Source organism: Cucurbita pepo, chromosome 8, assembly GCF_057944985.1.
Source record: "Cucurbita pepo subsp. pepo isolate OVF chromosome 8, ASM5794498v1, whole genome shotgun sequence".
NCBI lineage: Eukaryota > Viridiplantae > Streptophyta > Magnoliopsida > Cucurbitales > Cucurbitaceae > Cucurbita > Cucurbita pepo.
In genome coordinates this window covers 4,817,325-4,844,277 of record NC_141805.1, presented here as the reverse complement: position 1 = coordinate 4,844,277, position 26,953 = coordinate 4,817,325, and the positions used below count along the sequence as shown (strand labels likewise).

The following is a 26,953-nucleotide window of genomic DNA, read 5'->3' as shown; positions in this document are numbered from 1 at the left end:
AGTGCTAGGCCACAAGATCTCAACGAGAGGAATAGAAGTTGATAGAGCCAAGATGGAAGCTATAGAAAGATTGAATCCACCTACTTCAGTTAAAGGTATAAAAAGCTTTTGGGTTATGTAGGGTTTTACAGGAGGTTTATTAAAGACTTTTCCAAAATTGTCAAACCATTGTGTAGCTTGTTGGAAGAAAATAGAAAATTTGTTTTTGACAAACAATGTGTGATGGTAGTGAGATTCACCACTTGAGTTGAAGACAGCGCTGACCACAGCTCCTATACTGTCAACAGCCGATTAAGATTCACCATTTGAGTTGATGTGTGATGCTAGTGACCATGTTGTGGGGGCAATGTTAGGATAGAAAAAGGGCAAAATACTTCATCCTATCTATTATGCAAGCAAAACATTGAATGAGGCTCAAGTGAATTATACAACCACTGAAAAAGAATTGTTGGCTGTAGTATTTGCTGTTGAAAAATTTAGAGTTTATTTATTTGGAGCAAAGGTGAAAGTGCACGCTGACCACGCAGCAATCAAGCACTTAATGATGAAACTGAATGCCAAGTCAAGATAAATTAGATGGATTCTACGGTTACAAGAATTCAAGATAGAAATCTTGGACACGAAGGGAGATAATAACCATGTAGCGGATCACTTATCTAGAATGGAGAACATGAAAGAAAAAGTGAATAGTAAAGAAATTGATGATGCATTCCTGGATGAAAGCTACTTGGCATAAACAACAGCAGCAGTAGCTGAGTGACAGCAACCCCATGGTATGCAGAACACTTGAGTAAAGATTGTTATTGAATAAAGTGAATTTTACGATTATTAATCTGAATCCAATAAACTAAGAACACGTTGACTATACTATGATTACTTGAACTATATGTATTGACATAAGAGTGGATCAAGTTCAAGTATATAGTCAAAATGATCTATAGTACAGGGATAAGGCTGAGTACCTTATCCTAGGGACACTATGGATGCGGCCCACTTTTGTACATGACATAAACAATGTGATCATTAAATTGTACATGCGGAGACATGTGCGTGGGGGCGTCCTATGCAATGAGTATTACATAAGATCGGACCACGAAGAAAATCACTCTCACTTTATAATGTCGTTTACTGTTGAGACTGATTTTCTTTTCATTCGATGACCTAGGTAACTCAATCTTAATCCTGAGCTAACCATGAACTCCTGTTTATTCGGAATTATCCTTAGATTTGCATGGGCGAGAGTGGCTCGAGTTCGCCGACTCAATAGACATCCCATTTTAGGGGTGAGACTCGGTGAATGGCTGGGGACGTGGGGTGCAAGATGTAATTCACTCCTACCCACTTTTAGGGATAGAAGAGAGGTAGTTCCCTTAAGTACTGACTCCAGGTCTTGAACAAGGGGCCCCACCCTCTCATTGGCCTGAGAGGGATTCGGTTTACTGGTTGGACCACAAACCAATTGTTCATTAGAGGATCAGTGGGACATAAGGAACAAGAAGTAACTTTAGGGGTAAAACAGTAAACTGACCCAGCTCTACTTACGAACAACCTGTGAAGGATCGACCCACTAATCATGGTTATATCAAATGAACAGAAATATACCTATAGTGAGGGGAGTGCAACTACTAGGCTATAGTGGAGTGTCCTAGTAGTTAGCGAATGTTGGTTAACAAGATTAATGAGTTTAACCGGTTAATTTTGGATCGTTGGAGCCCATGATCTGTAGGTCCATTAGGTCCCTCTGCTAGCTCATATCGGACTAAACCATAGAACAGTGTGACGAGTGAGTTCGAAGTGTTCGAATTCAAATTAGGGAATATGTGTTACATATATACGATATATTTAACCGCATTTTTGTTTTATTTACGAATTAAACAAAAATAGAGAATCGGAGATATTTAAATAATATTTAAATATTATAATCAAATATATGTCGGAATTGATTGGGATTGACATTTGAATTAATATTAAATATTAATTAAATAGTTTAATTAATCATTTAATATTACTTTAATTTGAAATTAATTATTCAAATTAATTGTTGAATTAAAATGAAGAAAGTCAAAATGTTTGACTCCACTTATGGAAAAATCCATTTCTGAGTCGGTGGAATTTTGAGGTGTCAAAATTTTGGTTTAACCAAACTTGCATGCTCCCAAATAAACCCCACAAATTTGAGTGGAATTTTGAGGATCAAAATTTGGTTAACTCAAACTTTGCATGCTTGCCACATAATGCCAAACATTTGAGTGTGATTTTGAGGATCTCAAATTTGTATGAACATACAAACATGACTCTATAAATAGAGTCATGAAGGTGCATGGAACTTCTCCCTTGGAAAAATCGTGAGAAAAACTCTCACAAACACTCTCTTCATATATACTAAATCCCTCCCAAGTTTAGTCACTCACCGGATTCCACAATCCCGTTCTAAGGCTGGATAATAATGGAGAAGACACTAGTGGTGGTTCGAAACCGGTTCGTGAGGAAAAAGGAATTTGAACTACAAAAGGTTAGTACTCAAACACTTTGAGTTTTAATACTTATGAACATGCTAGTTATTTGATGTTCTAAGAGTGCCTAAAAGATCCAAATTGCTTCTGCATGTGTTATATTAACACCATCAATTGGTATTAGAGCAAGTTTTAGGCATTTTATTTACATTAATTTTAACTATGTCGGCGGGCTAAGTCACAGAGGATACACGACTCTTTAACTAAATGTATCTATAGAACCAATAACCCGACTGCTCTAATACCAAGTTTGTCACACCCCAGAATTTCGACGCATCAAAATTACCAGGACTGACTCGACAGACAATGCAATGCATGAAAGTAGAAGAAAACAAGGTACAAAAAGATTCAAGTATAAAATTTCCTCGCGAGTTTCAAACCGTTCAAGTAGGAAAAATGAGACAATGTATAAAATGGGGGTAAAGGGATCGGGGTACATGATGAAATAAATTTCAAGTACACAAAAGTAAACTAGACAGATGCCTCGGGTCGACATGTCCTCTGTGACTTTCAAAATACCGAACACCCCCATTGCCACGAAGTGTAATTCACGGACCTGAAAAGAAAAAAAAAAGGAACCAGGGTGAGTATAAAAATATACTCAGTAAGCAAGTAGGCTCTTAATCGCATCCAAATTTTAGGAGAGAACTATGCTCTAGATCCTAGAGCCTCAGTACTCTCAGTACACAGTTCGGGGTAGAAGGACTTAAACTTTGAAGCGGTACTCAGCGTTTGAGGATGAGGTGCTCCCTCATAATTACATGTACCTCTCGTACAACCCAGCTAATTTTAGTCACTGTATGGTCAACGTCCTTCCACAGGACGAACTCATCATGTAGGCGACCTTGACCCACCCGCGTAATCAACATCTACCATAAGACGGATCCCCATGGAGAGTAGTCGATCTACCACTGAGTAACACTGCCCTAACAAGCGTCTCGCCAAGCCCAACAGTACCACACCGAAGTAGAAAGAGAAGAGTAACACCTCCCTAACTGGCGTCAAGCCTAGCTCAACAGTACCACACCAGAGTAGGAAGGGAAATGGAGTATACTCAAACGCTATACCAGCTAGGGGTGTACATCTAACCCGACAACCCGGACCAACCCAACCCGAATTATAAGGGTTGGGTTGGGTTTGGTTGTTTTTTCTGGATTCGGAGTGTTTTGGTTCGGTTTTCGGTTCATAGGATAAAAAACTCGGGTTAGACCCAAAACTGAGTAAACTTATAAATAACATTGAGAACTTAATTATAACTTAAGGTCTGTTAGAGTGGCAATTTGAGTTTTTTTAAAATATTCCATGCTCAGTCCGATCCAAGTTTTTATTTTTTTTTTATTTTTATTATTTTATTATTTTTAGTTTCTATATTTTGTTTTTTTTATTACTTTATTATTTTTAGTATCGTTTAAATATAAAAAATTAATTTAATATTTTATATTATTTTTTATCCATATTATCTAAGTGTAAATAAATTAACAAAAATAAATTACTTCAATATTTCATTTTGTTATATTTCATATTATTTTTTATCCACATGCTGTAAGTGTAAATAAATTAACAAAAATAAATTACCTTAGTATTTCATTTTGTTATATTTCATATTATTTTTTATCCACATGATGTAAGTGTAAATAAATTAACAAAAAAAAAATTACCTCAATATTTCTTTTTGTTTTTAAACGTATTGTACGTAGTAATGTGAATAAATTAACAAATATTTATTTATTCATTTTATACCATGTTTATAATGGGAATAAACAAACAAATCCTACATATAAATTTTATTTTAATTTAAAAATATGATTTTTTATAGGTTATTTAATAGGATTTAATATTTCATATTATTTTTATCCACAAGTTTTATTTTAATTTAAAAATATGATTTTTGATAGGTTATTTAATAGGATTTAATATTTTATATTATTTTTATCCACATTATTTAAGTGCGATAAAATTAACAAAAAAAAATTACCTCAATATTTCAAAATTACCTCAATATTTTATTTTGTTATATTTCATATTATTTTTTATCCACAATATCTAAGTGTAAATAAATTAACAAAAAAAAATTATCTCAATATTTCTTTTTGTTTTTAAACATATTGTTCGTAATGTGAATAAATTAACAAATATTTATTTATTCATTTTATACCATGTTTATAATAGGAATAAACAAACAAATCATACTCTATAAGTTTTATTTTAATTTAAAAATATGATTTTTGATAGGTTATTTAATATGATTTAATATTTCATATTATTTTTACCCACATTATTTAAGTGTAAATAAATTAACAAAAAAATTACTTCAATATTTCAAAATTACCTCAATATTTCATTTTTTTTTTAACATATTGTTTGTAATGTAAATAAATTAACAAATATCTATTTATTCATTTTATACTATGTTGATAATAGGAATAAATGAACGACTCTATAAATTTTATTTTAATTTAAAAATATGATTTATGATAGATTATTTAATATGATTTTGAAGGTATTTTTATTATATATATATATATGTGTGTGTTTTTTAATTTTATAATCTATTCTTACCTTTTGTTTTTGTTATGTTTAGTTTATTTTAAACTATTCATTTCTATCCTTTTTTTAATTTCATAATCTATCCTATTTTACTTACGGGTAGATTAACTAATTTTTGTTAAATAATGTTGAGACGTTACTATTTTTTTTTTTTATTGTTGTTGATGAATTTGTTTTTTTAATAATTATAAATTGATTTGTGTTTGTTTGTGAACTTTTAATATATTATATCGAATAAGTATGAATTGTGAATAAATAAAAAAAAATTAAAAAAACTTACAACAAAGTTAGCAACCGGAGAACCCAACCCGAAAATAGAGGGTTGGGTTGGGTTGGGTTGGGTTGGGTTGGGTTGTGAAAATTTTTGGGTCGGGTTGGGTTACCAATTTGACCAACCCGAACTTTTGGGTTGGGTCAAAAAAATCTCCCAACCCGACCCAACCAGGACCATGTACACCCCTAATACCAGCTACTGTCGGCTAAGAGGTCCTCTCTCTACACCTTGGGGTCCTAACGTGGTTCTCTATGTCTCAAGGGTTGGTAGAATATTGAGTTAGGGGCCCTGGTTTCCAGAATCACACAATCAAGACCTACAAGTCCATAACAGACCAAGGTTAAAGGGTCTCTTCCTCTAAGCGTCGCTCACGACACATTAGACCGTAACATCAGGAGGGTCCCCTATCTAAACCCAACTCAATCCCTACAAGAGTAAACCCTAGGCATAACACAACGCTACAGCTTATCATTCATATCACAAGTTCATACAATCATTCAACAGGAGTTTATGTATGATTCACATCACATACAGCCATACAAGCTCAATGGGGCGATAACATCCATCAACACTCAGAGTGCAGATACACAAATTCTCCAGACCGCCTACATAGTATGAACAAATAAAAGAAGTAGTAAGATAGACCAGCAAGCATACAAATATCGAGTACGTAATCTCATAAAGGCAACAAGTCCAACAGATATATATTTAACTTCCTAAGTACAGAGGATCAATAGATCTAGCCACCTAGGGGTAATTTGCTCTAGCATGCATGCAAAATCAAACGCACCCTACAAGTATTACTTCTTAATTCTATATGGTTACTTACAAGTATGTCGCGTGCCTTTCCGAGCTTGATTACAGTCGTAACAGAGTTCAAAAATTACGAACTTTCTATACAGTGACCTAGTCCATAGTAAATAGGGTTAGCACTGGAATCGGGACAAAAAACTGGTGAAAACAGGGCACTCACGCGCCTGCACGCGCTTGCAGGGGAACTCCCACCTGCTGGCACGCTCTAGGCGTCAAGATTTTCTTATCTCGAGGAACTCATAGGCGGTCTTGCCATAGCAAGCACCAGTCTAAGGAGATTGAAAACCCCGCTAGTCTCTTTATTTCTGTTCGATTCCAAATTTTTCTAAGGTGCTCGTCAAACTTCTAGGCGTCAATAACTCACTTTCGTAGAGTGGGTTGCATAGTCATCTATGTTAGCAGAGCGGTACCACCTCTGGCTACAACTTCGACTTTAGCCCTCTTCATCCCATCTCGTAACTTCTCTTGCTTGATGATCATTGCAAAAGTATGAGTGGTCTTCCTTCTCAAAGCACCAGCTACAACGTTGGCTCTTCTTGGATGGTACAAAATCTAGATGTCATATTCTTTTACCAATTCTAACAATCCTCATTGTCTCGTATTCAAATCCTTCTGCGTGATAAGGTACTTGAAGCTCTTATGGTCAGTGCATACTTTCACTTTTTCTCCTTACAGGTAATGTCACCACGTCTTCAAAGCAAACACTATTGTTCCAAATTCAAGGTCATGGGTAGGGTTATTTCATTTGTGCTCTTTCAGTTGCTTTGAAGCTAAGCTATTACCTTACCCTTTTGTATGAGTATGCACTCTAAGCCCGTACCTGAGGTGTCTTTGTACGCTACAAAGTTGTCTGACCCATCTGGTACTTTGAGGACTGATGTAGTCACCAATCTTTTCTTAAGTTCCTAGAAACTCTATTCGCATGCTGGTGTTCAAATGAAGGGTTTGCCCCTAACATAGTTAACATTGTCATAGAACTAAAAACAACTAAATACCGACACTTCATGAGTATTTGGTCACTTTAAAAGTAAGGAAAATACAAGGATAAATCCAAACAATAAAAATAATAAGTTAAAGAAATTATGCATAACAAATGCATGACAAAACTGAAGAGCCCTACATTATCTGAAAAATCAAACAAATATAAATTGTGTGATAATGTTTGTTTAATTCACCACACCTAAATGGTGTGAAAGTTATCTTATTTATAATCAAATAAATTACAAGAATATGGAAAGAGTAATAAATGGAAATAACAATAAATGGAAAGATAGGAAAGCAGATATTTGCCTTATAAGAAAATATCAAATATGATATATATGAAAAACTATAATTTAGTACTAAATATCTTTAACACCCTACCGCAAGCTGAGCGTTGGATTTGAACGAACGTGAAGCTTGGATCTGAAAAATTTAAATAGAGGTTGAGAAATACTTTTCGTGAAGATGTCAACAACCTGGTTCGGAGGAGGCGTAGGAAAAAATTGCAGAGGGATCGCCACTCAGTGGTGATGCTGCCTTGGCTTCGGTGAGAATATGTCTAACCCATGAAGAGGGATCGTCGCTCAGCGACGATGCTGCCTTGGCTCTGGTGAGAATATGTCTAACCCCAAAAAGTAGAAGGGGAAACAATAAAGACAATGTTGAAGCCGGAAGAGTCGCCACATTGGGTGAAGGAGCGAACGGTGAGAATATGTCTAACCCATGAAGAGGGATCGTCGCTCAGCGACGATGCTGCCTTGGCTCTGGTGAGAATATGTCTAACCCCAAGAAGTAGAAGGGGAAACAACAAAGACAATGTTGAAGTCGGAAGAGTCGCCACATTGGGTGAAGGAGCTAATTTTGGTAAGAAGGGCAGCCGGAAGAGTCGCAACATTGGGCGAAGGAGCCAATTTTGGCAAGAAGGGCGGTGGCAACTTGGTTGGCGAAAAGGCCAGTGCGGCACCCAGATTCCAAAGGTAAATCTCTGCAAAAGGTTGATGGGCTTGTCGAGATTCCGTATATTTCTGATGAGAACACTGATGAGGATCCTGCCACGACAAGGTAAATTCATGAGACTAAACTTTGTGGAAATTGTGAGAATTAAACTTTCTTGTGTATTTGTGATGTATTGACAACATTGTGATCTTGTCTAGGAAAAAGGTGTCATTTTATCCACTCACATGAGGACCTCTGTTGACTCTGGCAATTCGGAGGACAATGTCGATGAAAAATAGGCCGAAGGTTTCTTCGAAAGAAAAATTAGCGGAAGTAAAAGGAGAGAGGGAGAGAGATTCACTCACATTTGCTGAAGACTCGATATCTTATTTTACTTCAGTTGAACGGTTTAAATAACAAATCTAATTACAAAAATAGAAAAACCAATTATACAAAAATAGAAGAAGTGGACGAAGACTTCGCCCAAATTGCCAAAACAATGGCCCCTAGAATCACGCTCCTCCATTCGCGTGAATTCAGATGTTTTACAAACCTAACTAAATAAGGCATGGCTTTTATTTAACAATCTCCTCCTAAAAGCTGTACCTTATTATTTGAACTCCGATCTTTGAGCGTAGTTCTTCGAATTTCACCCGCGCCAGGGACTTGATGAAAATGTCTCCAAGTTGTTCCTCTGTTCGGATGAAATCAATCTTGATGAGCCCTCGATCTGCACATTCTCGAATGTAGTGGAATCTGATTTCTATGTGCTTGCTCCGGTCGTGCAAAACTGGATTTTTGATCAGGGAGATCGTAGCTTTTTTGTCTACGTATAGCATTGGTGGATCGCTTTCTCTCCCGATGAGTTCTTCCATTAGTCGTGCAAGTCAGATCCCTTGTGTTGCTGCCATCGAAGCGGCGATGTATTCTGCTTCGCAGGAAGACAAAGCAACTACCTTCTGTTTTGTTGATTGCCAGCAGATCGCGCCGCCTGAGAGAAAGTAGATCATTCCGCTGGTGCTCTTACGATCATCAACGTCACCGGCCATGTCACTATCACTGTAGCCGACCAGCTTGAGTTTCTTCTTTCCGCTCCCTGCGCAATATCTTACACCCCAGCCTCTGGTTTCGGCTACATAGCGCAGGATGCGCTTGACAGCCACTAGATGCTCCTCCCTAGGTGCTTCCATAAACCTGCTCACATAGCCAACAGAATAAGCAAGATCAGGAAGAGAGTTTACCAGATAGCGCAGACTCCCATGCTGCGGTAATTGGTGGAGTCGACTGTCGTCGTAGTGCCGGCCTTCCTTAGTTGGAGTCGGGCCTCCATTGGCGTCCTAGTAGGATTACTGTCCACAAGCCCAATTGTGTCCAACAGCTTCCTCGCGTATGCACTTTGGCAGATGGAGATGCCGGAATAGTTCTGTTGCACTTCGATGCCGAGGTAGTAGCTGAGCACGCCGAGATCGCTCATCTCGAAGTTTTTCGACATCTCCTTCTTGAACCTTCCGAGGACTCTCACGTCGCCTCCAATGATTATGAGGTCGTCGACGTACACTCCCACGATCAGTCGCTTTTTGCCGTGGCCGTACGTGTACATGCCATGCTCAGAGGCACAATGTTTGAATTTCAGTGACAGTAGGGTACTGTCGAGCTTCACGTTCCAGGCTCGTGGGGCTTGTCGAAGCCCGTAGAGTGCTTTGTGCAGGCGCAGTACCTTATTAGAGTTGTCGTTGTCCAGGAAGCCAGGTGGTTGTCGAACATAGACGGTCTTCGAACCTCCCAAGAGTAATGTGCCGCAATTGCCAGCAAGAAATGAACGGATTCTAACCTTGCTACTGGCGCAAATACCTCTTCGAAGTCCACTCCTTGCTTCTGGACGTAGCCCTTCGCCACCAGACGAGCCTTGTGCTTCACAACTTCTCCTTTTTCGTTGCGCTTCAGTTTGAAGACCCATTTGAGCCCTATGGCTCGGTTTCCCGGCGGCATATCCTCCAGACTCCACGTCTGGTTCTCGGTGATGGATGTCATCTCCTCCTGCATTGCCTTCCGCCAGCACGGGTTCTTTTTTGCTTCGGCGAAGGTGTTCGGTTCATCTGCACTGATGGCATGTAGTTCGGCCACTTCTTTGAGCTCGCGCGCTGCCAGTCCAGGTAGTTCACCTCCTCCCACTAGGTCATCCATCCTCCGGTACCTAGCCTCCAGATCAGTATCGTGATCGGCATCCAGTGTCGAATCCGCAGTCCGTGGTGTTGTGAATTCCACTAGTTCAGGTGGTGCACCTGCTGGCGGCGGTGACGTCTCCTGATGCTGGGCTCCTTTTTTAGGCTCGGTGACGAGGTACTCCACCGTGAATTGATTTGGATTACGGTCTGCCTCGATCACGTCATTCCACTGCCAGAAGGTGCTTTCGTCGAAGACGACGTCGCGAGACACGTGAGCTCGCCCCCCTACAGGATCATAGAGTCTGTACGCCTTGCTCCTAGGTTCGTAGCCGATGAAGACAACCTTCAGCCCCCTGGGATCGAGCTTGGTGAGGTGGGGACGTGTTACCTTCATGTATGCGACGCAGCCGAACACGCGGAAATGATGTACTGTTGGTTTTTTGTTGTACCTGGCCTCATATGGCGTCTTCCCGTCGAGGCTTCGGGTTGGTGACCGATTGAGGAGATAGACAGCCGTCATTACTGCCTCTCTCCAGAATCTCCCAGGCATCCCGCCCGTCACCAACAATGACCTCGCTGTTCCGACAATGGTCTGATTTCGGCGCTCTACCACTCCGTTCTGTTGGGGGGAGTAGGGCGCCGTTAGGTGCCGTTGTATGCCGATCTCGTCGCAGTACTTTCTGAAACTTGCCGAGGTGAATTCTTCGCCTCGGTCTGTGTGCAGCACTCTCATCTTCTTCTCACATTCGGCCTCCGCTCGCGCTTTAATGCGCTTAACCGCCTCTGCCGCCTCACTTTTCGCTTGCAGCAGGGTCAGCCACATGAAGCGACTTTTGTCATCGACTAACAGAAGGAAGAGACTCTTACCGCCTGGGGTCGCTGGCTTGATGGGCCCGCATATATTGCCGTGTACAAGCTCCAACGGCTCATCGACTCGGTAGGATGTTCGAGACGGAAATGGTGTGCGCCTCTGTTTACCGATGAGGCACCCGTCGCACAGCTTGATCACGCCTTTGATTTCTGGCAAGCCGTGCACCAACTCCTTCTTCTATAGCTTTTCTAGGGCAGGAAAGTTTAAGTGCTCGTACCTTGCATGCCACCACCAAGATACCTCTTCGATCTCGGCCGAGAGGCTGACGAGTTGGTCTATCTCTAACTTTAGGATGTAACGATGGTTTGTCGTGCGCCTTGCCTGCGTGAGCAGCCATCGTTGATTATCGCAGATTTTGAGTAGTCCGCGCTCGATGGAAATGAAGCAACCTGTCTCATCGAGTTGACCCAGGCTCACAAGGTTAGCCTTGAGCCTCGGGATGAAGTAGACGTCGCTCAGCTTGCGATGCTCACCTCCCTTACTGACGAACAGGATGGTGCCGCGCCCTTCGATCTCGACGACGGAGCCGTTGCCGAATTTCACCGTCCCATGGATCCCCGAGTCAAGCTCGGAGAACGCAGATCTAGCCCCGGTCATATGGTTTGTCGCCTCTGTGTCAAGGATCCATCGTCGGTGCTCGTGTTGCTCGTCGCTCTCGCCGATCTGAGCGAACACTCGCTCCTCCTCCAGTTGAATTGGCTCCCCAGCTGGTGCCACCTTTGCTACGCCCAGCTGGAGCTCTTTCTCGGGTTCAACATCGTCGTCGGATTGGGAATCGAAATTGGGGACGCATGCAGTTACCATGAAGAGAGCTGGCTCGTCCTCCTCGGATTGTTGAGCCACATGGGCCTTTTCGGCCTTCTCCTTATTCCTGAGGGTGGTGATGCTGTTGGCGAGCCCCGTGATCCGCATTGAAAAATCATAATATATGATAAAATATTGCGGTGAACGCCAGCCGATCCTCCCGGTACTCGATTGTTTCTCCTTCCCCTGGCTCGAGAGCGTGCCATAACCCTTGGGGCTGCACAACAAGGCCCACTCGTTGTAGTTGGACCTTGTCAACATCGGGTATTGAACGACGGCAGCGTGGAGGAGTGAGCGAGCCTGATCGGGATGGACCCCACGATATGCCTATTTTTGCATTTTGCATTTTCTTCTACTCGAACCTGAGACCTGTGTGTTGTTAGATCGACACTCTAACCACTTGAGCTATTCAACTTGATTGTTGATAAGTTGGCTCTTCTGTGATGGTATACTATCGATCGCTTCAACGAGGCTCTGATACCACTTGTTGACTCTGGCAATTCGGAGGACAATGTCGACGAAAAATAGGCCGAAGGTTTCTTCGAAAGAAAAATTAGCGGAAGTAAAAGGAGAGAGGGAGAGAGATTCACTCACATTTGCTGAAGACTCGATGTCTTATTTTACTTCAGTTGAACGGTTTAAATAACAAATCTAATTACAAAAATAGAAAAACCAATTATACAAAAATATAAGAAGTGGACGAAGACTTCGCCCAAATTTCCAAAACAATGGCCCCTAGAATCACGCTCCTCCATTCGCGTGAATTCAGATGTTTTACAAACCTAACTAAATAAGGCATGACTTTTATTTAACAACCTCTTCCTGTTTTCCCTGATCTATGTCAGATAATGCCTCCTAGAGAACAAGGGATCAAAGCCACCCGCGGACGAGGAAGGGGTAGACCCCGTAGGGATGCAGTTGTTCTGCCACCTGAGGTCGAACAGGTCCCTCCATAGTACAACATCCACCCCTAGATGTGGATGTTGATATGCCTCCTGGCGAAGAAGGACCATGGTCAGGGACCCTCCCGAGGAAGCTCCTCAGGAAAATGTACCGCCTATGGAGCCGACAGGGGCTTTCTCTATGTATATCCTGCAGTCGTTTATGAGGACTACCATGGAGACGCAGGCACAGACCACTGTCATCCTACAGGCTCTGTTGAAAAATCAGAATCAACAGAATCGGACACGTAGAACCATACATAATGAGAGTGTGACAATTGAGTCCACGAGGGAAGTTTTGTTAAAATAAACTTAATGTAAACCTTAGTAAATTTGTTAGGAAAGTTAATTTGAAAAAGTCAGGTGAAAGTAAAGGCCCAAAGCTTTTTTAAGGAGTGATGGTAGGGGTTTATGAGCGTTTCTCTCACCCTATTATTAGTGTTAGAAAAGTTATAAATACCTAATTCTTTTACTACAAGTAAGAGCAAAAAAAACAGAAAGCATAGAAAAAGAAATACAAAGTAATAAAAAAAGTTTTTTGATAAAATCAGTGTTATTTGTCTCTTTGCTCTCCTCTCTTGACATCTCCTTCACAAGTATGCGAGTAGTACTTTCACAAAGCGATATCGGAGTGTTCTATCGTTAGTGTGTGTGAGATTACTTCACAAATTAGTGAGTTTTATTTTAACAAATTTGTATCAGAGCCGATGGCGAATATCTAACTACATTACGCGTGTACAGATTGTGGTAAACAAACTAAATCAAAACGGAGAAATGTTACTCGAGGCACGGGTTGTGGAGAAGATCTTGAGGTCCTTAACCAATAACTTCGAGAATGTTGTATGTGCGATAGAAGAGTCAAAGGACCTAGCGAAGTTCACGGTCGATGAGCTCGCAGTTCTCTCGAGGCACATGAGTAACGTAAGAAGAAGCAGGAGAAAACATTTGATCAAGCACTTCAAACCAAGGAATCAATCAAAGATGAAAAGCTACTCTACTCTAAAAAATTTCAAGGTAGTGGTTGTGGTTGTGGACGTCGCGCAAATGGTCGAGGTAGTCAAGGTAGCAATAATGAAGGATACTATAAGAAGAAGAGACAGTCGAGCCAAGCAAATTGGCATGGAAGAGGACGCAGTCGAGGAAGAGGCCGCTGATCAATCTAATCCAACATTCAGTGCTACAAATGTCAAAAATATAGTCACTATGTGAATGATTTAACTCCGACAAATGTTACAATTGTGGCAGAGTGGGGCATTTTGCAAGAGATTGTCGAGCCGATAAAAAGGTGAAAGAAACGATCAACCTAGTCTTGGATGACGAAACAAATGAAGGTATTCTCTTGATGGCCCAAAATGAAGACTGAAAGCAAAAGAACACGACGGTGCGAAAGACGATGGCGATAGTCGTGAGGCAGTGGAAGTCGTTGGAAATGAGGTGATACGCAGCAGATTTGGCGAAATCGCGATATCGGAGACGAGAAAATCGAAGAATGATAAACAACTGGATAACAGAGAGCTTGAGTTAGAAGAGAGAGCTTCAATGGCGGGAAAGGAAATTTGAGAAAGAAAGAAGAAAGAGGATGAGAATGGAAGAGAAAATGGAAGAGAAAATGGAAGAAGAAAAGATAAAATGGAGAGAAAGGATGGTAGAAATGCATATTGAACATGAGAAACAGATGATGCAAATGCAAGTCGCAATCCCTTTAAAATCCTCAAACAATGGCGAAGAAGAAGCCCACGTGATCATTGAACGAGCCAAAGAAACAGCCAGATCATGAGGAGGAGAACAAAGATTCAAAGCAACAACCCAAAACTGTCGTGGATAAATCTGTGGAGAAGTCTTAATTAAAGACATTAAAATCCCTGAATGAGCGTCTTCCAAAGGAGAAAGTAGAGATTGAAAGAAAAAAGAAAGTTTTAGAAATGGAGATTGAAAGGTTAGAGAAGGAAGTGGCTGAGCTGAGTGAGAGTTCTTTCTATCTCGAACAGGAGAAGGAAGAGAATGGGAAAGTAATCTCTGAGCTTGTGAAGAAAATTGAAGATGTGGAGAAAGATAATGACTTGTTAATGGAGATTGATGGTTCAATGGAAGAGCTAGTGAAGGAGCAGAAAGATATAGAGATGCTAACTCAACATAGAGACTCACTCGACGTGAATCTGAATTGGGTCCAACAGGAGGCAGTGAATTTACGACACACGATTGAGATAATCACTCGATAAAGCTGAAATGGAGGAAGAAAAAATGGAAGTGAAAAATGTCGTTGTGGACTTGCTAAAGGAATTTAGTGTGTGTGAGATTACTTCACAAATTAGTGAGTTTTATTTTAACAAGATAGACCCTGTTGCAGCAGAGACTTGGCTGGAAGCAATAGAGACAGTCTTTCGGTATATGAACTGCCCCGCTGAATATCAGGTGCACTGTGCTACGTTTATGCTGATTGAAGAGGCACATTTCTGGTGGAAGACCACCCACAAGACACTCAGTCCTTATGAGGGTCTTGTTTTATAGGAGTAGTTCAGAGAGGCTTTCCTTCTGAAATATTATCTGATCGTTTCTGGTATCTAAAACTCTACAGCATTCCTCCAGTTGAAACAGGGAGATAGATCAGTGGAGGATTATGATATAGAATTCAACAAGCTGGCACAATTTGCTTCTGAATTTGTGAGTACTGAGAAAATGCGAATCAATTGCTTTATTGCGGGTCTCAGGGATGAGATCCAAGAGTTTGTTGTGGCTCATGATTCTCTAGATTATGCTTCTGCTTTAAAATTTGCTATATTGATGGATATGCATCGACTAAAAGGAAAGTCAATCGCTGCAGCCTCATCTGTCCCCACTACTTCAGGTCAAAAGAGGAAACTTATTAGACATGGCCATAGAACTGACAGATGAACTCGCAGACGTTTTAATCTTCACGGACGGACCGTAGATCAGAATAAGGCATCGTGCCCCAAATGCAACAGGTTTCATGAAGAAGAGTGTTATGCCCTTCGTGGATGTTATGGGTGTGGCCAGCAAGGCCACCAAGTTGCTGACTGTCCCCACAGAAATCCACCTAAGGTGAGCCGACCTGTCGCTCAGTATCAAGGAGGTCGAGAAGGTCGAGGGGGTTGACAACAGCATCAGGGGCGAGTAGTAGCCCATGCCACCACAGCCAAAATGGCTGAGGAATCCGTCAATGTGGTAACAGGTACGCTACCCGTTTATGGGCATTTAGCATTCACTCTATTTGATTCCGGCTCTACACACTCTTTTATTTCTGCTACATTTGCTGAACAAGCATGGTTAGGATTAGAGCCTTTAGAGAATACTCTTTTCGTATCCATACCGTCAGAGAAATTACTTGAGGTCACTCACAGAGTTAGGGTTGGAAGGGTAACAGTATCTGACTAGGAGTTTGAGGCTGACTTGATTGTGTTAGCCATGATAGATTTTGATATTATTTTGGGTATGGACTAGTTGAGAGTGAACCGAGCCGTGATTGATTGTGAGTCTCAAATGGTAACCTTAAGACATCCATCAAGGGAGGGCCTATTTTTTAGAGGGTCGTCGACTAGGGAAACCCCGGGGGTGATCTCTGCACTGAGAGCTACGAAGATGATCCATCATGAGGCGTCGGCATTTCTAGCCAGTGTGACTGTTTATGGGGGAGTTAAGCCCATAGTCTCATCAATTCCAGTGATCAAAGAGTTCAAATATGTTTTTCCTAAAGACCTACCTGGGTTTCCTCCTAATAGAGAGGTTTATTTTAGAATCGACCTGGAACCTGGAACAGCACCAATATCTAAGGCACCACAGAATGGCACCCGCTGAACTTAAGGAACTAAAAGAGCAAATACAAGAGCTCTTGGGCAAGGGGTTCATTCGCCCTAGTGTTTCACCCTAGGGAGCCCCTGTGCTTTTCGTGAAAAAGAAAGATGGGACTCTGCGTCTGTGCATAGACTATCGAGAGCTGAACAAGGTCACTATAAAAAAACAAGTATCCTCTCCCGTGGATAGATGACTTGTTTGATCAGCTGCAAAGGGCGTTTATGTTCTCTAAGATAGATCTGAGGTCGGGGTACCATCAATTGAGGATTAGAGAAGAGTACATCCTTAAGACAACCTTCCGAAGTCGCTATGGACATTACAAGTTCACAGTTATGTCTTTTGGCCTCACTAATTCCCCCACGGTTTTTATGGAGCTTATGAATAGTGTTTCAGGATTACCTCGATTCCTTTGTGGTAGTATTCATCGATGATATATTGGTATACTCTAAGACCGAAGCAGAGCACGAAGATCACTTGTGAATGGTCTTGACTGTGTTGAGAACGCAGCAAAAGATTTCTACGTGTGAGTTCTGGCTATGGGAAGTAGCATTTTTAGGACATGTGGTCTCAAGAGGGGGTATTACTGTGGATCCAGCTAAGGTTGAAGCTATTATGAGGTGGTCAAGATCGACAACTGTGACAGAGGTAAAAACTTTTTTGGGCTTGGCTGGCTACTACAGGAGATCTGTCCAAAACTTCTCAAAAATATCTGCTGCAATGACTCAATTGACCAAAAAGGAAAAACCGTTTGTGTGGACTTCAGCTTGTGAGGAGAGTTTCCAAGATTGAAAAGGAGGTTGGTGACTGCACGAGTTCTCACAGTGCCTGATGGTACATGCAACCTCGTTGTTTATAGTGATGCCTCAACAAATGGCTTAGGTTGTGTGCTTATGCAGAATGGAAAAGCAATTGCGTACACTTGTAGATAGATAAAGGATTATGAGCGAAATTATCCTACCCATGACTTGGAGCTAGCTGTCGTGGTGTTCGCACTAAATACACGGTGATATTATCTGTACGGTGAGAGAATCCAAGTGTACACACACCACAAGAGCCTTAAATATTTGTTCACCCAGAAGGAGTTGAATATGAGACAAAGGGGTGGCTCGAGCTAGTGAAAGACTACGATGTAGAGATCTTATATCATCTTGGAAAGCTAACATGGTAGCTGATGCCTTGAGCAGGAAGACACCTCACACTTCTGCGTTGGTCACCCAGGAGAGCAAACTTCAAGATGAGATCCAAGGAACTGGGATTGATATAGTAGTCAAGGGCATCACTGCACAACTAGCTCAGTTGATAGTATAGTCCACACTTTGTAAACGCATCATTGATGCACAGTCGATAGACGAGCAACTCCGCAAGGTTTGTGACACCCAAGAGGCTGAGAGAGCTGAGGGGTACTCAATTTCATCTAAAGGCGGGCTCTTGTGGCAGGGACACTTGTGTGTACCCAGGGATAAGGAAATCCTTAAGGAGATTATGTTTGAAGCCCCTACACATTCCACGCTGGTAGTACGAAAATGTATCAGGACCTGAAGAATAATTATTGGTGGCCATGAATGAAAAAGGAAATTGCAGACTTTGTGGGACGTTGTTTAACATGTCAGCAGATGAAAGCCTCGAGACAACGCCCAACAGGGTTGCTGCAACCTTTAAACATACCCCAGTGGAAGTGGGCGGAAGTGAGTATGGATTTCATATTAGGATTGCCTAAGACTCGACGAGGTTTTAATGTGATCTGGGTCATTGTTGATAGACTCACAAAAATAGCTCACTTCATCTCGGGTAAAAGCACATTTCGAGTGGATCGATGGGCTCTGTTGTACGTTCGAGAAATAGTCCATTTACATGGGGTGCCTACTTCCATTGTGTCTAATCGCGATGTTAGGTTTACCTCTCATTTTTGGAAGATTTTACAGAAATCCTTAGGTACCCAACTTCGTTTCCGTACGGCCTTCCATCCTCAGATAGATGGAAAGACAAAGAGGTTGAATCAAGTATTAGAAGACATGCTCAGGGCGTGTGTAGTGGATTTTGCTAGTTGTTGGGATGAACACCTACCCCTCATGGAGTTTGCCTATAATAACAGTAATCAAGCAACGATTCAGATGGCCTCGTTTGAGGCTTTGTATGGGAGGAGGTATCGGACACTAGTGTAATGGGAAGAGGTTGGAACCCAACAACTTATGAGACTGGAATTGGTTTAGGTCACCAACGTGGCAGTCTAGAAAATAATATCAAGGATACTTACTGCACAAAGCCGGCAAAAGAGTTACGCTAACACTCGAAGAAAGGACATCGAGTTTGCGGTGGGCGAACGTGTTTTCCTAAAGGTAGCACCCATGAGAGGGGTGTTAAGGTTTGGGAAAAGGGGTAAACTTAGCCCCAGGTTCATAGGACCCTTCAAAATCCTTGAGAGGATTGGTGCTGTAGCGTACAGGTTGGCGTTGCCACCCACTCTCACCGCTGTGCACAACAGTTTTCATGTATCCATGTTGAGAAAGTACACGTCAGACCCCCACAAACATCATTGAGTACGAAGCACTTCCGCTTCGTAAGGATCTATCTTACGAGGAGGCCCCAATCAAAATTATATCTTGAGATGTCAAGCGATTGCGAAATAAGGAGATTCCCCTAGTCAAAGTCTTGTGGGGTAATCATCTCGATAGCGAGGCTACTTGGGTATGGGAGGATGACGTTAGGAAGTCTTACCCTGAACTTTTTCAAGAACAACCAACTTTCGGGGATGAAAGTTCCTAAGGAGGGGAAAATTTGTAACACCCCGAGCCCAACAGGTACAATTCGCTCTATCCTTGTGACTAGCACCTTCTTAACTATTGTGAGTTTCTAGATTTTATTGGAGGACTTAGAGTGTGATTTTCAAATCGGTGTAGAAGAAAGAAATGCTCGGGATGCATCAAGTAACTTAGGAAAAAAATTTAAAAATTGTAATGTAATCGAAATTTTGGTCAAAGTCAACCGGGACAAAAAGGTAATTTTGCCCCACACACACCTCCTTGAGGGGGTCAGGACAGACAAAAGAAAAAAAAAGAGAGAGAAAGTGAAACTATTAGGGTTCTAAAGAAGAAGAAGAAGAAGGAGGGAGAAACGCCCAAAACCAAACTGAAGCACTCTCAATCTTAAGTCTCCTACTAGAGCTACTCGAATTATCAAGAGGAGTGGTCTGAGCGTTGGATCGTTCGTTTCTGACAAGAAACGGGCAAGAATGCGAGGTAAGGTCACGGCCTCTTTTATTTCGAGATTTCACACTAATCTGGGAGTTTTAGATGACATAGATTTTAATAATCTAGTTGCAATACCTTAGGTGAGTTTTGCAAGTATTTAGTGGAATCACGGTGAAAATCGCAATAGGAAAAACGAAATCGAGAATCGTCGAACTTCGATAAGAAACTGAATTTTTCTCAATTTTCGACTTCATTTATTAAGAGCTGTAAGTATCAAAAAAATGCAAGAAAAATATATCTAGATAGGTGGACTTGAGATCTTGAATTCTTGTGAAGGACTTGATTTAATTTAAGTTATGAATTGGAAGATAGAAAAATCCAAAAAAAATAGGTTGATGTAGAATTTGACCGGAATCTAGAAATTGGATGAACTCGGGCAATCTGCAACGGACAAACGGCCGCGGGGAAGGGAGGACACGCGTTGAGCAATCGATGCAGATGACCTAAAAACCTGAACCAAAACCCGACACGTGCTCCGCGAAGCAACCTGACGACCCGCGGTCCAACCCGTAACCCACAACCAATCCGTGTACAACACGTGTCACGCCCAAAAAATTTGAGAAGTCTACATCCGCCGGGTTCGAAACACGCCTCTGCCTACGTGTTGCCTGCACTGACCGCGCGTATGCCCTGCACGTGAAGTTCGCGCGTAGGGGAGTGTGCCGGCGCGTGGGAGTTCCCCTGCAAGCACGTGTAAGCGCGTGAGTGCCCTATTTTCATCCATTTTTTGTTCTGATTCCAGTGCTAACCCTATTTTACTGTGAACTAGGTCACCGTATAGAAAGTTCATAATTTTTTAACTTTGTTACGATTGTAATCAAGCTCGGGAAGGCACGCGACATACTTGTAAGTAACCATAAGGAATTAAGAAGTAATACTTGTAGGGTGCGCTTGGGTTTGCATGCATGCTAGAGCAAATTACCCCTAGGTAGCTAGATCTATTGATCCTCTGTAATTAGGAAGTTAAATATTTATCTGTTGAACTTGCTGCCTTTATGAGATTTCATACTCGATATTTGTATGCTTGCTGGGCTATCTTACTACTGCTTTTATCTGTTCATACTATGTTGGCGGTCTGGAAAATTTGTGTATCTACGCTTCGGGTGTTGATGGATGTTATCGCCCCGTTGAGCTTGTATGGCTGTATGTGATGTGAATCATACATAAACTCCTGTTGAATGATTGTGTGAACTTATGATATGAATGATAAGTTGTAGTGTTGTGTTATGCCTAGGGTGTACTCTTGTAGGGATTGAGTTGGGTTTAGATGGGGGACCCTCCTGATATTACGGTCTATGGTATCGTGAGTGACGCTTAGAGGGAGAGACCCTTTAACCTTTGACTGTTATGGACTTGTAGGTCTTGATTGTGTGATTCTGGAAACTAGGGCCCCTAACTCAATATTCTACCTACCCTTGAGACATAGAGAACCACATTAGGACCCCGAGGTGTAGAGAGATGACCTCTTAGCCAACAGTAGCTGGTATAGCGTTCGAGTATACTCAATTTTCCTTCCTATTCCAGTGTGGTACTGTTGAGCTAGGCGAGACGCCAGTTAGGGAGGTATTACTCAGTGGTAGATCGACTACTCTGCATGGGGATCCGTCTTATGGTAGATGTTGATTACGCGGGTGGGTCAAGGTCGCGTGCATGATGAGCTCGTCCTGTGGAAGGACGTTGACCATGCAATGACTAAATCTAGTTGGGTTGTACAAGAGGTACATGTAGTTATGAGGGAGCACCTCATCCTCAAACGCTGAGTACCACTTCAAAGTTTAAGCCCTTCTACCACGAACTATGTACTAAGAGTACTGAGACTCTAGGATCTAAACCGTAGTTGGTGGTTCTCTCTTAAGATTTGGATGCGATTAAGAGCCTACAAGTAGGTTGGCTTACTGAGTATATTTTTATAATCACCCCGTTTCCCTTCTTTTTTTCCAGGTCCGTGAACTTACACTTCATGGCAATGGGGGTGTTCGGGAGCTTGAAAGTCACAGAGGACATGTCGACCCGGGGCGTCTGTCTAGTTTACTTTTGTGTACTTGACATTTATTTCATCATGTACCCCAATCCCTTTTCCCCCATTTTATACATTCTCTCTCTTTTTCTACTTGAACGATTTGAAACTCGCGAGGAAATTTTATACTTGAATCTTTTTGTACCTTGTTTTCTTCTACTTTCATGCATTGCATTGTCTGTCGAGTCACTCCTAGTAATTTCGATGCGTTGAAATTCTGGGGTGTGACAATAATTTAGAGTCTCCACGCACGCTACCAGTTTCGAACCCACGCACTCGTTAGTGGCTGACCAACCCAAGACCGTGCGTTCTTCTCCCTTAGGCGCATTCGTACAAATGTGTGGCCATGCGCGTGGAAGTGCGTAAGGGTCAGCTTTCGTCCTGTTCGACTTCTGCTTTTTCAATTTTTTTCTGATTCCATTCCTAACCATATTTTATGTGAATTAGGAACTAGTTGAGGAAAATCAATATTTTTGGATTCCCTATTCGCATAGGAACGCTAAACGAAAGGGCACATGTCAATCATGTAAGTCACTACACAGTATCGAGGAAGAAATATTTGTAAGATTCGCGTGAAATTCATGCATGCTAGTGAATTTAGTTTAGGTGGTAACTTTCCATGAATGAATTTAGGTAATTTGATTATTACGAGTATGAATAAGCATTATGAGAATTATTTGAGTGTTGCAATTATGCTTTAAGCTTCACCTATAAATGTATGTTTAATTTAAGCCGAAAGGATGATGGAAATTTGTAAACTCTGCGCTCCAGAAGTTTGATGGATGTTATCGCCCTACTGAGTGATAAGACAACCCTAATCCCCAGCCAAACCATACAAGCTTTTGTTGAAGCAAGAACCCTTGAATCAAAGAAATTAACCCCTTCTTATAAAAAGTTTGGATCAACTAAGAGATAAGGCAAGAATTAGATTACATCTTGAGATCAAAGAGCTAGAAGCAAGATTTGGAACCTTGTTCTAAATTGAGTCACTTCATAATCGAACTTGATCAAGGCTTGATTGAATGACTCAGATGCAATCTTCCACAAGAATTGCTTGAAACTTAGAAGCGACAAAGATGATGCTCGAATTTCTAAGGGAAAGTCTCAACTTGAGAGATTAATTTCATTCATCACAAATCTGATTTTTACATAATAATTTGTGGGTATTTATAGTCTCCCCACAAAAGAAACTTTCAATTCTTCAAATGTGATCAATTTCTTTCGTTACAAATCTGATTTTTACATAATAATTTGTGGGTGTTTATACTTCCTACAAAAGAAACTTTCAATTCTTCAAATGCCCACTAAAGAAGTTGTGGCCATGATTTAATCCCGATTCTCTTAAATCTCCACAAAAGAAGAAGTCAATTTGGCAAATAACTTCCACCCTTTTGCACATTACAAGAATTATGAAATTAAAAATAAAAAATAAAGTTTTCTAACAACTCATGAAATGATGCTTGCAACTTCATCCGCTACTTCAACCGTGCGATATTCACTTCTGAAGCTCCACATGATTCTTCCTCAATCAAACCAGCTTGTAACACATGAAATAATGATTGAATCGAGTCTATCCAGTTTTGTAGATGAAGAATGAATGTTTGATCTTCTGTCTTGGATCGTGTAATAGGTCCAGTTGGAACATTTGAAATACCGTAACCCTTATCATTGAGCATGTATGTTTACTTTGCATGAATTATGTATGATGTTGTTAGATGATAGTTGTGTGCACACTTAGTTAATGATAAGTCTAGGGATTTGTGGTTAGAGTGACAAGTCACTGAATTTAGACCTAACCTTTCTAATATGGAATCACTACGAGGGGAGTAAGATTCGGATTACCTTGTTAATCAAATATCTCAAGGAAAGAACACTTGATTGAGATTTGAATCACTCCACGAGTAAGATTGATCATGTTAAAATGATTCTACATGCAACCTAAACTACATAAAATTGCAAAGAAACTTAGTTATTGGTTAAAGGAAAGTACAAAGGCTCCTTTTACTACATTTTTCAAGTCTATTTTGCAAAGATCCTTAATATTGAGGAGGCATACAAGAGTTGTAACTATATTTCATGACCATAATTAGCCACTATGTATACATTAAACTATAATTTACTACTATGTAAATAAGCCTTCAAATACATTACATAAATACCATAACTTAAAATTATGATCTTCCAATGATACTTGATTCTTCTTCAATGTGATATGAATCCAAACATATTTTGATAATTTTGACAATATTTTCTTCACATGTTCCTTAAAGTTTATATTGCATGATTGATGTCTTGGTTCATATCAAACTAATATTAAGGAAATTATAAAATATCAATCTACAAAGAATGATATTGAGAGAGAAAGTATCGTGGTAGTGACCCAGACGACTTTTATTGATAATTGTTTTTATTTATATAAAATGGCTCTATAGGCTAAAGTGGTTGAGGGTCACCTAGAATGTCTAGGAATACGAGAAGACAAGTGGGAGAACATGTTGGGTATAGAGTTTGCCCTAGGACACATGTCTCACCAACTTTAGTGCAAGTGGGAGATTGTTGGAATTTATGTCCTAAAGCCTAATTATTTAGTTTTCACCAATAATTTTTATTATTTTATTTGTTATTTATGGTTATTAATTATCCATTGTTATCCATGGTATGAAAATCCAAGGTTATTAACGTAATCTTGAACAGTATGTGGTTGACATAAAAGAGGATCGTGTTCAAGTAATAACCAAAACAGTCTATAGTATATGGATAAGGTTGAGTTCCTTATCCTGACTTATCCTGGCAACACTATTGATACGGCCTACTTTGTAATCGTTACAAATTATTTGATCCAAATCGTCCATGTGGAGACATGTAAGTGGGGGTATCCTATACAATGAGTTTGTAGAACCAAAAAATATTTAATCTCTCTTTATAAATCCGTTAATTGAGAAGATTAATATTTCACATAATAATTATATGTGAAAGTAGACGTTGTTCTCTTAAGTACTTATTTGACTTGAACAATGAGCCCCACCCTCTCATTGGCTCGAGAGGGACTTACTTTGTCATTGGATCATAAACAAATTGTTAATTAGAGAATCGGTGGTACTTAAGGTGAAAAATGAAATTATAAGGGTAAAACAGACTTTTGAACCAACTATAATTATGAACAACTCGTGAATGATTGACTTGCTCGCAATTTGCAATTGTTACATCAATGGACATAACTTGTCCTACATTGCAACTCTAGGTCTATACTAGAGTGACTTATAGTTAATGAATAGAAATTAATTAATTAAAGAGTTTAATTAATTAATTTTGTATTATTGAAGCTTATAATTTGTAGGTCCATAACTCATTTACTAGCCCATAGTAGTGCTAAAATGTTTAGTTTATTTGAAAGAAAATCTAAATTAATTTTGTTTCATTGGAGCTTATAATATGTAGGTTCATAAGGCTCCTTTGTTAGCTCATAGTAACGCTAAAATGTTCAATTTATTTGAAAGAAAATTTAAAATGTTTAAATTAATATTTAATATGTTAAATAGGTTAAATGTAAATGAGAAAATAATTTAATTTAGAATATTCAAATTAATATTTAATATATTATATATATTAAATAAATAGATAAACGTACCTGAAGTATTTAAATTAATATTTAATATATTAGATAGGTTAAATATGAACGGAGAAAAAATATATTTATTAATTTGAAGGGTTCACATAAATATTTAATCTTCATACATTAAATAAAAATATATTTAAAATTTGAATGAAATTCAAATTAGTTAAATATATATATATCTTATGATATCTTATAATAAATGATTTGTATAAGATATTACGGTCTTAATATATTAGACATCCAAATAAATTATTTGGCCGATAGAAATTATACTAGATATTCAAATATATTATTTGGCAAATATTCTATCAGTCCTTCTAAAATAGGATCATAGGGTTGAGCCAAGAACATACAAATCTTGTCCACTTCTTTAAAGAATGAAACTACCTCCCCAGATAATTCTCTTAAAACTTGTCCACTTCTTTGAAGAATGAAACTATATCTCTAGATAATTCTCTTAAAACTCTCTTTCTCCAATCCTTTTGGGTTTTCTTTGAAGATGATCTCACAAGCCTTGACCTCGTTCGAGTCATAGCAAAGAGAATGTGTACTCTCCTTCTCCAATCCCTTTGGATTTTCTTTCTCCCACAAGCCTTGGCCCTTTCGAGACGCTCCCACAAGTCTTGGCCTTGTTCGAGTCATAACAAAGAAGATCTTGTACTCACCTCCTCCAATCCCTTTGGATTTTCTTTCAAGACGATCTCATCCCTTTGAATTTTCTTTCGAAACGCTCCCACAAGCCTTGGCCCTTTCGAGACGCTCTCACAAGCCTTGGCCTTGTTCGAGTCATAGCAAAGAGAACTTGTGGAATGCGAACAACTTCTGCATGGTTGAAATACTTCAAGGAGTTTCTTCAAAGTAGAGTTCTTACTCTCCTATTTATTGCTTTGTTTTAATTCTTAATAAAAATCAAAACGTTCTCAATACTTCCACTATATGGATGAAGAGTTTATTCCCCTCCCACTTAGCCTTCAACTTCTTTTGTTTTAAATGTTTTGTGTTCATTCCGCCTATATTTCATGAAAAACTGACCATTTTTTGTTACTCCATCTTAATCAATATCAGTAGCAATCCGTACCTTGAGCAAACTCAAAAATTGGACTCAAAAATTGGATCGTGATAGTATGGTTCGTGGTGGTGTGGAAACAAAGGATTAGAACAATAAGATAGTGATCAAAATATTGTGTTGTAATCTTTAAAAAAGTGATTTTACAAATAACAACTATCTAAAGAGCTAGACCTCTCAATATTAGATCCTCTTCTTTTTAAGTGGATCTTCAATGGTATTCCCTCACTTTATTTGGTTTTTCCACTCGCCCGAACCATGACTGTATTAGAAATGGGCTTATGCTTCTTATTGGATGGCCTCTCGAAAAGGTTGCTAAAGAAATAAGATTATCTAAATAGTAAATCAATA

At 40.0% G+C, this 26,953-nt stretch overlaps 1 protein-coding gene across 1 annotated transcript; it reads left to right on the top strand.

The window, feature by feature from the left end:
- The first annotated feature begins 16,004 nt into the window (after positions 1 to 16,004).
- LOC147791398 (uncharacterized) lies at positions 16,005 to 16,658 on the top strand. Its single transcript, XM_087126108.1, has 2 exons — positions 16,005 to 16,220; positions 16,305 to 16,658. The coding sequence occupies exons 1-2, from the start codon at positions 16,005 to 16,007 to the stop codon at positions 16,656 to 16,658; spliced, it is 570 nt and encodes a 189-aa protein (XP_086982234.1).
- Positions 16,659 to 26,953: the final 10,295 nt, after the last annotated feature.

Coding starts and splice junctions, on each gene's coding strand:
- LOC147791398 (XM_087126108.1), top strand. CDS start 16,005: ATGGCTGAGGAATCCGTCAATGTGGTAACAGGTACGCTACCCGTTTAT. Junction 16,221..16,304: donor ACAGAGTTAGGGTTGGAAGG/GTAACAGTATCT, acceptor GGTATGGACTAG/TTGAGAGTGAACCGAGCCGT.